General features: G+C 47.1%; 1 protein-coding gene across 4 annotated transcripts in view; it reads right to left on the reverse strand.

The window, feature by feature from the left end:
• The window catches only part of OTUD7A (OTU deubiquitinase 7A), a 137770-nt gene that overhangs the window by 48128 nt on the left and 73122 nt on the right, over window positions 1-16520 (reverse strand). For all 4 annotated transcript variants that reach the window (XM_081838818.1, XM_081838817.1, XM_081838816.1 and 1 more), the window contains 3 exons: window positions 12873-13058; window positions 9571-9789; window positions 5788-5889 (listed from right to left, as the gene is read on the reverse strand). In XM_081838818.1, coding sequence (XP_081694944.1) covers window positions 5788-5889; window positions 9571-9789; window positions 12873-13058 — 507 coding nt within the window. The remainder of the gene's footprint in view (window positions 1-5787; window positions 5890-9570; window positions 9790-12872; window positions 13059-16520) is intronic.

Raw genomic sequence — 16520 nt, forward strand, 5'->3', positions numbered from 1 at the left:
GAAAGTTCCGGGCTCGCCCCTGAATATACAGCTTGGCCTGGGCCAGGAACATGGGAAAGCTGGCCGGGGCTCCATCAAATTTCTCAGGCAAAGCCACTGGGTACTTGCCAGGAGCCGGGGCGTCGGCCCCAGGAGCCGGTAGGGCTTCCAAGCGTTGCTGAAGTGCCACAACCGCGTCACTGAGCTGCTGCACGGTGTGAGTCAAGGTCTGGTTCCTCTGGGCCAAATCCACCAGTGCAGCCGCCTGGTCAGCCATGGCCTCTGGCTCTTCCCGAACGCACCCCTACGAAGGGGGAGTGCGGGTAAGGCGGGAGCAAACTGTGCTGGTCCCAGGGGGGATGAGGTACTATTACCGTAGGCCAAGATCAACAGGGAGCCGGGCGGGGTAGCAGGAACGATGGTAGGGCAGAAGCAGGAAGCCAGGCGAGGAACCGGAACACTGGTAGGGTAGAAGCAGGAGTCCAGGCGGGGAACAGGAACACTGGTAAGGTAGAAGCAGGAGTCCAGGCGGGGAACAGGAACACTGGTAAGGCAGAAGCAGGAGTCCAGGCGGGGAACAGGAACACTGGTAAGGCAGAAGCAGGAAGCCGGGCGAGGAACAGGCACACTGAGAGTGCCGAACAAGGACTGGGTAAAGCAGATACTTCACAACGACGTTGCTCCCGCAACCTGGGACCGGGCTGCCTGACCTTTATCTTCTTCTAAGGCCGGGGGCGGTCCCGGCCCCCAGAAGCCCCGCCTCTCTTGGCCTTAAGGCGAGCACTCCTCCTGGGAGACACCAGTTCCCTTCGCCTCTCTGCCCTAAGCCTCTGCAGATCAGGAGAGGCCGAAGGGTTACTGGGCCCCGGGGGAGGCTCACCTGTAGCCACTGAGTCTTCCAGCACCTCTGGGGCCTGAATGATTTCACCTGGTGCCTGCTCTTGAGTTTCCTCAGCAACTAGGCCTTGCCCCAGTTCAGCCGGCCCTGGAGGCGGGGACTCCTGCGCCGGTTGGGATTCCTCCGGATCACTCTCAGACTCGGAATCCCAGGCCATCACACAGGCCAAGGAAGCGTACAAAGCCCAGGCCGACCGCCACCGCCAGGTGGGGCTGGAACTTCGCGTCGGTGACCTGGTTTGGCTCTCCACTCGCCACCTCCACCCCTCTCGACCTTCGCGGAAGTTGGACGCCCGATTCACCGGCCCGTTCCCTATCGTGGACCAAGTCTCTCCTGTGGCATTCCGTCTCCGGTTACCCGCAACCCTGAAGGTTCACCCGGTCTTCCACAGGTCCCTTCTGAGTCCAGTGGCCCCACCCGACGAGTTCCACCCGAACCGTCCCCGACCGCAGCCAGTGTTGGTTCAGGGAGAGCCTGAGTACGAGGTGGAACGCATCCTGGACTCCCGATACCGCAGGGGAAAGCTGCAGTATCTCATTGACTGGAAGGGGTACGGACCGGAGGACCGTTCCTGGGAACCAGCGGCCAACGTCCACGCACCTGCCTGCCTCCGAGAGTTCCATGCGACGTACCCCGGCAAGCCGGGTCCGGACCCTCGGTTGAGGGGGGGGCCTGGGAGGGGGGATGGTGTGATGGCCTGGGATTCCGATTCAGAGGATGAACCAGAGGAATCCCAGCCTGCACAGGAGTCCCCGCCTCCAGGGCCGGCTGAACTGGGGCAAGGCCTAGATGCTGAAGAGCCTGCACCTGTGGCAGAGCACCAGGAGCTGGCCCCAGGTGAAATCCTTCAGGCCCCAGAGGGGCTTGAGGACTCAGTGGCTACAGGTGAGCCTCCTCCAGGGCCCAGTAACCCTTCGGCCTCTCCTGATCTGCAGAGGCTTAGGGCAGAGAGGCGAAGGGAACTGGTTGCTCCCAGGAGGAGTGCTCGCCTTAAGGCCAGAGGAGGCGGGGCTCCTGGGGGCCGGGACCGCCCCTGGCCTTAGAAGAGGATAAAAGCCCAGTCAGCCCGGTCCCAGGTTGCGGGAGCAACGTCGTTGTTGGCTTTGGACCTTCCTGTGTTCCTGATCCCTGCTTGGCCTCCTGTTCCTGACCATCCGTTGCTCCTGTTCCCTGCTCGGCCTCCTGTTCCAGCGTTCCTGTTCCCCGCCCGGCTCTCTGCCTCGGACCTCGCCCCTCTTCGTGTGGACTCAGACTACGCTCACGGTACCTTTCCCCCGGGTCCAGCACAAGCCTTCCCCATGCCCAGGGTTGACGACATTTTGACCAGGGTTAGGAAGGGGAAGATTTTTACCAAGCTGGACCTAAGGGGGGCATACAACCTAATCAGAATGCGGGCCGGGGACGAATGGAAAACCACCATGTTTACCCCCCTGGGGGCCTTCAAGTACCTCGTTATGCCTTTTGGATTACAAGGGGGTTCAGCGTGTTTCCAATCTTTCATGCATCACATTCTAGGACCCTTGCTGTACAAGAACTGTGTAGCCTTCTTAGATGACGTGTTGATCTACTCCGAGGACGAAGAGCAGCATGTCAGAGATGTACGGGAAGTGCTTAAGAGGCTACAGGCGAACCAGCTGTGGGTCAAACTGGAGAAGTGCCAGTTCCATACCAGAGAGGTGGAATTCCTGGGGTACCGGTTGTCCGACAAGGGATTATCCATGGATCCGGGCAAAGTACAAGCGGTACTGGAATGGAAGACACCCAAGACCAGGAAGGACGTGCAGAGATTCCTGGGGTTTGGAAATTTCTATCGGAAGTTCATCAAAAACTTTGCCCACTTAACTGCACCCATCACTGACTGCCTCAGTAGCAAGAAGAAGTTTGTATGGACGAAAGAGGCGCAGCAATCGTTCGACAGACTAAAGAAGGCGTTCGCTTCGGAAGAGCATCTCTTGCACGTGGATCTGCAGAAACCAATGAGGGTGGAGACCGATGCATCAGACCGAGCGGTAGGGGCAGTACTGCTCCAACCGGGGAGAGAGCCGTCCGACTGGAGACCGTGTGCCTTCTTCTCCAGAAAGTTGAACAAGTCGGAAAGGAACTACACAGTGTACGACAGGGAGCTGCTGGCTATTTATGAAGCATTTCGACGCTGGAGACATCTGCTAATAGGGGCACAACACAAGATCCAGGTGTGCACAGACCATAAGAACCTGGAATACTGGAGGACAGCAAGGGTACTCAACCAGAGACAAGTGCGGTGGGCACAGGAATTTTCCAAGTTCCATTTTGAAATTCGTTACGTACCAGGGGAAGAAAACGTAAGGGCGGACGCCCTTTCCCGGAAGCCAGAATATATGGAGGGAGAGGGAGCGCCGGAAGAACGACACGTGATACCCGAGGACCACTGGGTGTGTGGGGCATTACTGGTTGGACAACGGGAACTGGCTGAGGGGACAGAAGGCGATGAGTACGCCCCAAACAAGCTCAGAGAACTCAGGGGAGCAGGGGGAAACCCAGGGGGTTTTGAGGGAAAAAATGGGGCGCTGTATTACAGGGGGGTGCTGTATATACCAGAAGGGGAACTGAGGAGTAGAGTGCTCAGACAATTACACGACAGCCCCACGGCGGGACATTTTGGTCAACACAAAACCATGTTGCTGGTGACCAGGCAGTTCTGGTGGCCAAAGGTGAGGGAAGATGTACAAGAATATGTCAGGGGGTGCGATCGCTGCCAACGAGCCAAGGGGGAAAGGGCAGCACCAGCGGGGTTGCTGGAACCATTACCCACACCAGAAAGACCATGGGAGGCAGTGTCCATAGATTTTATGACAGATTTGCCCAAATCTAGGGGGAAGACGGCGGTCATGGTGGTAGTCGACTTATTAACTAAGATGTGTCATTTTATAGCTTGCTCACATGCAGTGACTGCGGAGGAAACTGCTAAGCTGTTTGTAGAACACATTTTCAGGTTGCATGGCGCCCCCTTGAGGGTGGTCTCTGACAGAGGAAAACAATTCACGTCCAGGTTCTGGAGGAAGCTCATGAGCCTACTGCACGTGGAGGTCAATTTCTCGACGGCCAGGCACCCAGAAACCAACGGGCAAGCGGAAAGGGCAAACAGTATATTGCAGCAATACTTGAGGTGCTACGTCAATGAGAGAGAGAGAGTGACTGGGTAGAGAAATTAGCCCTGGCCGAATTTGCCTACAATAACGCCGAGCATGTGTCAACGGGCATGAGCCCGTTTATGGCCAATTATGGTTGTCACCCCAGGGCCTTTCCAGGGGGAGGGGAGGAAAGATGGAGTGTACCGGCAGCGGAACAGTTCGTAGAAGAAATGGAAGCTCTACACCAGCAGCTTAAGTTGAATTTGGAGAGGGCCAAGGACACGTACAAAAGGCAGGCAGATAGGAGCAGGAGAGAAGGAGAGACCATAAGGGTTGGGGACCGGGTGTGGTTGTCAACACAAGGGTTACCGTTCAAAGGAGGTTGCAAGAAACTGAGACCGAGACGACTGGGACTCTTCGAGGTAACACAACAGGTGAATCCGGTGGCTTTCAGGCTCAAACTGCCGGACAAAATGAAACTACATCCGGTATTTCATAGATCATTACTATCACCATACAGGGAAGGGCGGTAATTTCAGGGACGAGAGGGAGAGGTTCCCGCGACACCACAAGTAGAAGAGAGGGAGCGCAGCAGTCACGTAGCAGAAATACTAGATTCAAGGTGGAAGGGTAGACAGGTGGAGTACCTAGTGGCTTGGGAAGGGGAACCTGAGTCAGAAAATGCATGGGTACCAGCGGAAACCATCAAGGATGAGTTTCTCGTGGAAGAGTTTAACCGGAGGTTCCCAAGGAGGCCCAAACCCTTAGCTAGGTTCTGGGAGGAGCAATTTGGCACCACCGAAGATGAAGAGGAGTTTGAGGGATTTCAGGACTCGGGGCAGGAAGGGGAAGAAGGATCTGAAGAGGTGGAATCAGATTGGGAAGATTTTTCAAGAGGAAGGGATAGTAGTAGGTGGAGAGCGGTTTTCGAGTCATCAGAAGATGGGGGAGATTCTTTCCGGGGGTTCCCAGCCTCGCCGCCCAAAGAAAGGGAAAGGACAGGGGTTGAAGGGGGGCCTGGAGGGGAGGTGGATGTCAGGGAACTGCCATCAGAGCTCAGGGTGGTGGAGAAGCTCTCGGATGCTGGGAAACCCTCGGATGCTGAGGAGGGAACCAGTAGGGGAAGAGGGAGGGCTTCCGCTGAAGAAGGAGGGGAGGAGGAGACAGCGTCGGAGGTAAGGCTCAGAGACGCTTCCAGCGAGACCAGCGGTGAGAGCTCAGGACCTCCCCTTGGAACGCCCACTCTGCGCAGAAAGCTGTCGCGCAGGGAAGCAAGGAGGAGACTTTCTGTCAAAGAACTCTTATGTTGGAAGAAGTTCAGGAAACGCCCACTGACGGATTCTGCCAGTGATTAAGACAGCCACAAACTGAGGGCTGTCTGGCTAGGGAGAGTTTTAACTAACGGCTCAACTTGGAGCGTTTTGGGAGCTTACGCACAAGCAACCCCTTATCCCATTAGATGTCCTTATCTCACTGATCCTTACAACTGCTCTGTGAAACAGAAAACTGAAGCTGAGAGGTCCCGTGTTGCTTTCAGCAAGTCTATGGATGACCAGAGATGAGTACTCAGATCTCACAGAATCTAGTCCAAATAGTCGCTTACTATATATCACAGTATCATTTGCTAACACGGATAAGAAGAGACCCCCCAACATTGTGTTTGTACACCATGGGGTCCACATCTTGTTCAAGTGAGGTTCTTTCAATCCTTCTGAAGGAGAAAGATTGAATCTAAGCATTGTAAGCAAGATAGAGAGTTGTCCTATTCTTTCAGAATGCATTATTTACCAGAAGACCTACCCAGGGAAGCCGCATGCAAGAGGCAGTTGCCATCCCCTGTGGTTGCCAGTGGGAGAAGGCGTTTACAGCTTGTACACACTGTGGACCACCAGTTAAGACGACCTGAAAAATGAAAATTAATTTAAAATGTAAGGACACTGCCAACATTAAGCACTTTGGAGTCCTGTCTGTTGATATTAAAAACAAATAGCTTAATCTTTTCAATTGAAATCAATGGTTGTGGTCGTAATAAACTGAAATTAGGCTAAAGCAACCTATAACATGAAAATGTGTGGCTATACTTAAACCCAGGAGAATTTCAGATCCTACTGGAAGTCTATTTTCCCTATATCCAAAAAAGCATATAAATTGTAGCTATATTAATAGGTTGGGTTATTAAAAACACTTGGTAATCGCCACATGTATTCAACAAGCAGCAGCTGGCACACACTTCACATGCCTAACCATTCTTATGAAATCTAAATCAAGAGTGCACAAGGGAAGCATAATTTAAAGTGGGTTGGGCTGCCTTTGGGAGTGATAAAATTGGAAGTAACATATCCTCATTTTTAGCAACTCCTTTTTTGCAGGCATGGTGAAATAACAGACTATCACCTGCACCACGCAGAAGATTTTGACAATAATGTAGGCGTGGTAAGAAAAATCAAGGGTGCTGCATAAAGGAGACATATATAATCCATATAAAATCTATACATTTCTTGATATGAGTTTTATAGTGAAGAAAGTAATAGCTAAGAAAACAAATCTAAGGTGGACTGCCTGTTACATTTCAGAGTCGATATAAAGCACAATTCTCTTGTGTTAAGAAATAGTTTTCCAAAGAGGTCATACCAGCAATGTCCATTCCTTCTATGACTTAGCAAAAATGGTTTCAAAGTTGTAAATGGTGGCACTTACATTATAGAAAATCTTCCCAATTTTAAAAGCATAAACATGACAACAGCTGGACATATAAAGTAATGGGGTCCTTTATATGTCCAGCTGTCCTTTGTCAACAACAAATTGTCACTGTTTTTTGTGTTTAATATATGCTACAGTATATGGTCATTTATGGACCTAATAGGTATCTAAAGCCATTTGCACATAAGAAAATGTGTATTTTATCAAAATAATCGTTGAACTGAAATACAATTGGAAATGTACTTGGGGTTCCCAAGAGAGTGGGGCCCTAAGCTATAGCTTGTTTAGCTTATACGTAAATCCGGCACTGATGACAACAAATACTCAACGAAGCTCTTGCTCTTTGGAATCTTGGGGATGTCCAGTGTACAACCTGATTATCTCTTGGCTCAGGCTGACTGGACAGAAAAAGGAGTGGAGGCGGCTTACTACCCTTGAGGGTGAGTTTGGCCCTAGGGTTCAGAATAACACCTGAATTCAACAGGAAAAATGCTGACCTGGGTTTGGATTCAGGTTGAATCCTTTACAACCCCCACTTGCCCCAGATGACTCTTCAGGACAGTAGAGAGTGGCCTTGATGGTCCTACATATGCACAATAACATTCAGAGTTGTGTCGTTCATGCAAACTACATATCCCATTATGCCATGCAAAATACATAGGCAGAAACATCAAGAATCTCTGTGCAGGCTGTGGTTTACATGACGCATTGTTTCACATTCACAATGGGAGTTAAAATGCCATCAATTCTGAGAACTGGCAGAAGCAGATCTTCAGTAAGTTAGCACTTTACATATAAACCCTAAATTACGAAGGAGACCTCACAGTTGTAGGTCATCTTCTAAGCAAAGACCAACATATACCATTGACATTATTCAAAGGTGACTGGGATCTATCCAGATAATAATGATGGGAATTGAGGAAGGCATCAGCTGTGCAGGAATCCATCCTGTCTCCATCTTCTTCATCTGTTGAAAGTTGCCCTAGGCTGGACTTTCAATAAACAGTCCCTATGTATTCAAGAATTGTTCCGGGGATGGAGAGTGCAGAGGTGTTGCCAATGCCTGCTGCTATGGCATGCTGAGACTTTGCTGAGACAGCAGAACAACATAGATATATATAGATTATATAAAAGCCTTTTAATCTATTATTCTGTCTAATTAAATTATTTAGATATTCTTCTACAGTGAAGTTGCAGGAGCATAAGAATTTTCTTACTCCAACAGCGGCCACAGAACCTCTAAAGCAGGCATTCCCAAAAGGTGGTATGTGGGCCAGCAGTGGGTCACAATCTTCATTCAGGTCGTCCACTGCATGTCCACATTATATATTCGCATCGATTTTTACATTGTATTTCTATTGTTTTTAATTCCTTAAATTGCATTGTGTTGCAGCTTGAATTCTATAGACTGCAAATTGCATTACACTAAAATGCAATGTAAGAAACAAAAGAAGCAATAGAAATACAATTAAAAACCATAAAGCATCAAGCACAGCCCACTGCAGTGGCTACATCAGGCAGAAAAATCATTAAGCGGTCTGTCGAGACCACTGGCAATGTTCAATTGGTTGGGGGGGGGCGCTTTGGGGACAAATAGGGTGTGAAGGCAATGGCCACCCACTGGAGTGGCCCATCCAGTACTCCAAGGTATGCTGTTCCACTGAAAATGAAGTTTCTATTCATAGTTATCATGGCTAACAACAACTGAACAATATATGTATCATTAGTCATTCTGAATTGAGGCAATTTGTGATGGCCCTGACTGAACTAGCCAACCTGCATGCTACTGCAGTTATTTCAGAGATTTCTTATTTCTGCTGTCCTATAAAACACATTTGTTTAATCTTTTTTAAGCCATCTGAATTGTTGGGTTACACCACATACAAGATTATTAAGAAATTCTATATGTAGCCACACAGCACTCAAAATCAGCTTACAAAGAATTCCCAAGATGCCATGCAACCTAAATGCAGCATATACAGTTGGCACCCCTCAACTGCTATTACACAGACTGTGGTTTGCAAGGCAGACTTTGTGTTGTGTTCCTGAGTGACATCTTAATATTCTGACAGGGGAGGGAAGGGGGAAATCAAGCAACACTGATCCTTTTCTGCCAATCCACAGAATGTTAAAGGTAAAGGCAAAGGTACCCCTGACTGTTAGGTCCAGTCGCAGATGACTCTGGGGTTGCAACACTCATCTCGCTCTATAGGCTGAGGGAGCCAGCATTTCTCTGCAGGCAGCTTCTGGGTCATGTGGCCAGAATGACTAAGCCGCTTCTGGCGAACCAGAGAAGTGCACACAAAAATGCCATTTACCTTCCCGCCGGAGGGGTACCTATTTAACTACTTGCACTTTGACGTGCTTTTGAACTGCTAGGTGGGCAGGAGCTGGGACCGAACAACAGGAGCTCACCCCGGGATTCGAACCACCGACCTTCTGATTGGCAAGCCCTAGGCTCAGTGGTTTAGACCACAGCGCCACCCGCCACAGAACATTAGGAATGTGCTAATCATTGTGTGAAGAAACACCTCCCCTTGTCTGTCCTAACTGTCAATCTGATTCACTGTGCAACTTTTAAATTATGAGAGAGGGGGCAAGGAAGAGAAAGAAACTCTATTTCCCCACTGTCTTCATACATTCACATTACTCTCTTGTCAAAATAAAAAAACCCAATCTCTATACCCTTTACATGTAGCAAAGGTGATCTAGCCCCTTCACCATTTTAGTTGTCTTTGTTTTCTACTTTCACCAACTCTACAGTATTGCGTATGTATCTAAGATGTAAGCAATCAGCTCCAACAATACTATGGGCTTAAAAGAGTGGTACACAAACAAGAAGGCCAAACAAGCCAGACTCTCTTGTCTTAAGTATTTACTCACCAGCTTGTTCCAGAGCGGCCATAGTTGCTTGCTCAATCAAGTCCCGCTCAATGAAGCTTCTAAAGTCTTCACTGTAAACACTAAGGTCAGGGAGCTGGAATGTGTAGATGGGCATCTCCAAAGGGAAATGTTCATTGTTGCATTCACTGGCCACATGGGACCGTGCAAGGGAGACTATGGCTGAGCTGGCATGAGAAATTCCTCTAGACAGCCTCTTTTCTGTGCAGGAACAAAAGAAAGGGGGGGGGGAATGAGACAACCAAAGCAATTCTAAATGTTTTTACTCAGAAGTAAATGAGCGTGATGGGGCTTACTCCCTAGCAAGTGCCTTTAAGACTGTACTCCCAAAGTACTTTTACCCTGATGGAGACAATGATCTCTTCTCTCATCTGTGCTATATTCTTGCTCTCAAGGCAAGATGAAATAGAACCCCGTGACCTTTGATTGTAGTTTATTAAAAGGACTGTTTTATTAAAAGGACTATACAATGTTGGAGTGTACAATGTTAGAGTATACAATGTATACTCTAACATGTAGGCATGTATACAATACCTACAACCAAAATAAAACAGCATAAAATACACTAAAACTTCACAGTGACCAGTAGGATATCACAAAATACATCATCAACAGCTATAGGTTTGTGTGAAATGGAAAGAAACTGGAATATCAGTGAATGCCTTATTTCAAGGGGTAGAGCATTCTACATTGCAGGTTTAAAGACCATGCTCTGGGTGGCCACAATACAAATTTCAAAGGCTTGCAGCAGCACTAAGAAGACCTCCTCAGATTACATCGGCAACCAAGCAGGTCTGAACAGGAGAATGCAGTCTCTCCTGTAACCTAGTCCCAAGTTTATGATGAATCATCACTTTCTTTGTGTTCCCTGAGAGTATATTGCATATGTCACAGCTCCAGTCTGGAATAAATTGCAGTGGAAAAATCAGTACACAAGTACTGAAGTCCCCCACCTCCCAGTAAGCCAAACTGGAAATCCTGAAAAGCTGCTCCCTTAATCCCTATCTTGAAATGTCACTAGTTAGTTAGGATCCTGTTTTTATATAAGATAGTGAAAGAAGTCTGCTTCTGCAAAATCTGGCTTCAGAGTTATCATGATTTTCTGGAAGAAATAGGTACTAGCTGATCATGAAATCTATTAAATAATTATTCAGTAATTCACTTTCAACTTTCCTAACAGATCAAATAAAATTCATCACAAAGTCACTCTCTGGCACCCCAGCACAACATCAAATAGACCAAAGCTGGCTTTAATCTGCAAATAGTTGAGTAGAAGTAACAATCGTGCTCCAATTTGAAGGTAGGTTCTGTTTTTTTGCCTGGTGCTGTGGACTCAGATGACATCTGCACATACATGACTATCAGAAAATACTGTACATCGCATCTTATCCACAGCAAATGTTGTCTGACCTTTTCTAGTGAAAAGCTCTGAGCCTGCTCAACTGATTTTTATTCACAAGGATCAGAAAGCCCATGGCATAAACACCGTCTAGTACCATTTTATTTAGTGCAAAGTTGCCTGTGGGTCAAGGAATTCTCAGTTGCCTCTGACTTCATAGCTGCATGGTCTAAGGCAAGGATGGGAAACCTACACCCCCTCCAGCTGTTCATAGAATCATAGAATCATAGAGTTGGAAGAGACCACAAGGGCCATCGAGTCCAACCCCCTGCCAAGCAGGAAACACCATCAGAGCACTCCTGACATATGGTTGTCAAGCCTCTGCTTAAAGACCTCCATAGAAGGAGACTCCACCACACTCCTTGGCAGCAAATTCCACTGTTGAACAGCTCTTACTGTCAGGAAGTTCTTCCTAATGTTTAGGTGGAATCTTTTTTCTTGTAGTTTGGAACCATTGCTCCGTGTCCGCTTCTCTGGAGCAGCAGAAAACAACCTTTCTCCCTCCTCTATTGTTGTCGGGCTCCATCTCCCAATATGAGCAGAGCCAGTAATAGAGGATGATGGGAGCCAGAGTCCAACATCTGGAGAGTCAAAGGTCCCCCATCCCTGCTCTAAAGCTCCTCTCTAACATCCCAGCAGCTGAACTAATGGCATCCAGAGCATTGGTTATGTTCACTCAGACCTTGCCTGCTGTTTGGGAATCCTAGCAGTGTATATCAAGGTAGTGAATTAACTCTTTGCTATGGTGGGCTTCTTACTGTGACACTCGGTTTCCACTTCTCAATTTTTTATCTTTACAAAAGCATGTGAATTCTTCGCTTCAGCTTTTAAAGAATCCCTCTTTCTTTTCTTCCCCAATTAAAAAAAAGTGGCTTTGAGTAGATTTTACACATACCTGCCGAGTTGAATTTCACTATTTTTTATAAAATACCTTGAACACCAACAGGTATTTAATAATATAACTATATAAATAATTATTACTAGTACTATTGGTAAAGACCACTACTGCTGCTTTTTTGTTGATAGAAAAAAACCCTCAGGATTCTACTTATATAAACCAATTAGGCTCATATAAATAAAAGTTGTTCCTATTAATACCCAAGTAAATGGCATCAGAAGCTAGTAAATGTCTTTTGTAATCGCTAGCTTACATAATAGTTTGTTCTGAGTTTTTATGCCCACCCTCTCTTTGGCAGAAATCTGAAACTCTTTGGTAATGGAGAAAAAGAGAGTCCTATCTTACAACATGTGTCCAACAATATGAAAACCTAACATCCATAGTTTTGACAAACTTGTATGTTGCCAATGCTGAATCTATGAAGCTATATCAAGGGCAGGATAGTTTTGGAGTGGGCCTACCTATTTTATTTTTTTGGCATCTCAGTAGTAAACTGTCAGGGAACTGACATCAGAACGAGAGGGGGAGGCAAGGCTCCAAAGCGATGCAGGAGAGGGGACCAGCAGGGGGGAAGGAATTCAGCGTAACACCGGTAGAGAAGGGAGGGAAATGGAGGATTCGGAGAGAGGTCTATAAGACCCTTCACCCGATACTAGTGAGGAGAGCGCGGACACGCCTCTGCCTTCCCCTTACTCGCGCAGACGAGTTCCACGCAGGGAAAGTAGGAGGAGACTTGGCGTCAAACAGTTCTTATGCTGGAAGAGGTTCAAGAAATGCCCACTGACGGATTCTGCAAGTGACTGACCAGCCACGGAGTGTGAGCTGTCAGCCAAAGCATGGTTGGCCAGGCAATCTAACCAAAACTGAAGGCAACTTACGCACAAGTAACCCCTTACAACCATTACATAAACCTTTTACCTGTGTTAGGTTAACAGGAAACCTACAACAGCAGCTTGCCAATCAAAGTCTGAGCTAGAAGCCCTTTACCTTGAGCAATGTCATCCTGTCTTTGAAGTGATGGTCGTTCACTCTTGTTCACCTGTTGGGAAGGATCCGTTTCCTGCAGCGGCTTAGGATACTTCCCTTCGTTGAACGCTTGTGGCAGATTAGCTGTATGAACCTGCCTAAGCTGCTCATAGTCACTCAGGGCGGCAGTCAAATCCCAATTTTTGCCTAAAAATGAGACATCACATGAGCATTGTTAACAACTTCAACATGCATGGAAGAGTGACTGGTGTTTGAAAGTATCGAAGCAGTGGCAACTGTTCTGTATTAATTAATCTGGAGTAAAAAGGAGCCATGTTCTGCCTGCACACCAAAAACAGTGTCTGCTTGTGGAGCTTCATCTTTTATCATCCTACTGAAAACCTCTCTTTTGAATTGGAGTATCAAGTGAATATGAAAGCCCTGCCTTTAAAGATGTCATCTCCAGAAAATCTAAATTTAGTGAGACCAGAATTAACATAGCTGTTACCAATGCTGTTTTTCTTGAAAAAGAGGGGTTGGAACTCACAATGAACGCCTCCCTTATTGTCTTATAATGGCAATGGAGACCACCTAAGAGGTGCAGGAACTGAGCTTTGGTGACACCAGTAACAAGTTATTTAAAGAAAGAAGAGTATGAGAGAAATCAAAGCACTTTATCTCTCCTAAATGTTTTAAAATGATACATTTGGGAAGGAGGGGTAGGGGAGAGAGAGAAGGAAAGCTGACAAACTATAGCATCTCTACCATTACCAGCTTTGTGGTTCTGGATCTGGCTATATCTTCTCAGGCTTTGGAGAATTCTTGTCAGAAGTCTAAGCTTTTTATAAGACTTCTCTAAAAAATACTTAGAAGACTCAGCACATTCCAAATTATGATGAGCATGTTTTGCACACCATTAAGCATATTTCAGCTTTTCAAGTAGCTATGATTTTTCAACTTATTTCTGGTTACTTCTGTAGTCATGAAAACAATGTTATGTTTTAATAATGATAGTGTTTTAATATGGCAAAGAGCAGAGTGCCATGCTTATGGTGTACACCCATGGTTTTCAAACATTTTACCTTCCAAGAAGTCCTTCCCCACCATCTTGTCAAGGTCACTCCCTGGTGTCTTATAAGAGGATTCTAGGGCAATTTCTAAGGTGAGCACATAATTTGCAACAGCCCCAGATGAGTATGATGGGCCTTGCTATTGCTCTGGTTAAGCTGATAATGTGACCCAGAAAAGACTCAACACTTTTCTATAGTTGCACACCACAGGGGGGAAATGGTAGCAATGGGTAATATGTTTTTTTTTCTGAGAAGGTTGCCCATCATACACCTAGAAGTCCTAGAACACATTTTGATAAGAATCACTGCTACATAGTGAATGCCCTAAGGAGAAAACATTTACAAGAGGTACAGTAAGTAATATTTACAATAAATACTTAGTGCAGTACTAGCAAATTATCTGTCAGTTAAATTAATTGTTGGACATAAAAGGTAAAGGGACCCCTGACCCACGAACGACTCATCTTGCTTTACTGGCCAAGGGAGCCTGTGTACAGCTTCCGGGTCATGTGGCCAGCATGACTAGCAAACCAGCAAACCAGAGCAGCGCATGGAAACGACGTTTACCTTCCCGCCAGAGCAGTACCTATTTATCTACTTGCACTGCTTGCTTTCAAACTGCTAGGTTGGCAGGAGCAGGGACCGAGCAACGGGAGCTCACCCCCATCAAAGGGTGAGCTCCCAGCACCATCCACGAATCGCCATCACGGGGATTCGCGGATGGTGCTGTGGTCTAATCGTTGGCCACACTTAGTTGCAAATAAGCACAAAGAAGATAACTGAAACTGCAGCAGGGGACGTGTTTTAAAAAGATGGTGGTTATTAATACATGCAATCAGGAAAGAGCAACCAAAACTTCATTAAATTCTCTTTATTGTTGCAGATCATTTCTTTAAAAACAAATAAATGCTATCTTAATATGTACCTTGACAAACTGGTTCAAAGAACAACAATGGACTTTCATGGAAACTAATTTGGAGGGCACTTCAAACAACATTCCAGCAGACAACAGGATGCTCCTTTTATTAAGGTGGAGTTTGCTATTTTGCAGAGGCTGTGCAGTTCTCAGTATTGTACAAGACTGCCTCACTTCAATGGGATCTGTACTAAATATGGTTTCACTGGATGTATATTTTGTACATATAATTTTTAACACTACGAGGCAGGGTTGTTAGCTTGAACAATCACCCATGAGTATTGTGGCAGTTTCTGATGAGCCATGATTATTAACGCCTTGCACATTCGTGTTCTTTTGTGCTACAAAATAATCTAATTTTGGATTTCTGTGACATAGCTAAAAACAAGCATAGCAGCCTGTGACATAAATTCCCTGAAGGAAACTGTTTATATCTGATCGCAAAGGCGGGGGAAACCCTCTTTGTCTCCATGGCAGCATTTTAGAAGGTGAAATACTCACCATCACACTTTTTCTCCTGGAATAAGGAAGAAGAATTCTCGGATTAACTATAATGAAGGAGGGGGACCTTCTAAACCTTTTTATTCCTAGCAATCAGAACTCTCTGTGTGGCAGTGGGGGGTTATGACTTAACCACTCCCATATTTGTGATTCTGTTATCATGGAGGTAGGAGACAGAAAACATTTGACGTTTTTCATGCTCATTTTTATACATCTATTAGTGTGTTACCCCACTTCCTACCACATTTCCTGTTGAAACATTCAAGAGTTTGCTTTTGCTGTGTATCAGCAGTCACATAGACATATCAGAAGCCAACCACAGGTAGGAGTGCCTTTAAGGCTGCACACCGCTAAAGCAAGTTTATATCTCTGCAAAGCATTTCTACAGATTGTTAGGGAATGGCACTACAAAACTGCTTAACAGAAAATGTGTGACTTTTCAAAAGGTTATTTTAAAATCATCAATTCTTTTAATAATGAGAATGGAACTTTTCAAGAATGCAAGGAGAAAATATTCTTTAAAGGGAGTGCTGAGCAGAGCCTGCATGCATCCCAGGCTCTGCTCAGTGCTCCCTTTCACGAGCCGCGTGGAGCGTGTGTGTGGCACTTGCAGGCTTTTCCCCGAGGCGGGAGAAGGGCAGCCCCAAGGGAAAAGCCCCCAAGAGCCGCGCTCCCTTTAAAGAGCCGCGCAAAGCGTGTGTGCGGCTCTTGGGGGCTTTTCTGGGAGATGGGGGAAGGGACAGAAGGGCTAAGCCAGAAGCTAGAACAGCAAGAGGCAGCGCTCCCTCTCGCTGTTCTAGCTTCTGGCTTAGCCGCACAGCCTGCATTCGCTCCATAAGATGCACACACATTTCCCCATACTTTTTGGCAGTGGCGTAGCGTGGGGGTGCAGGGGGGGCCAGTTGCACCGGGCGCAACATTGGGGGGGGCGCACTCGCACTCGCAGCTCTCTGCCCCTACCTGGCTCACTCACTCTCTCTCACTGCAGTGCTGGCTGTGCGAATCTGATCCGAGCTGCCGGGTCGCTGCCCACTGTGGAGGGGGAGGGTGCCAGACGTGCGTAGCGGTGCGGAGCAGAGAGAGAGCGGGACTATCTGGGGGAGGGACAGTGCAGTGGCCGCCCAGCGCAGCGCTGAGCGCGGGAGAGAACCACACCCGACCAGCCCAGGCAGCAGCAAGAAG

This window comes from Podarcis erhardii (assembly GCF_964252035.2).
Source record: "Podarcis erhardii genome assembly, chromosome: 14".
In the NCBI taxonomy this organism is placed as follows: Eukaryota; Metazoa; Chordata; class Lepidosauria; order Squamata; family Lacertidae; genus Podarcis; species Podarcis erhardii.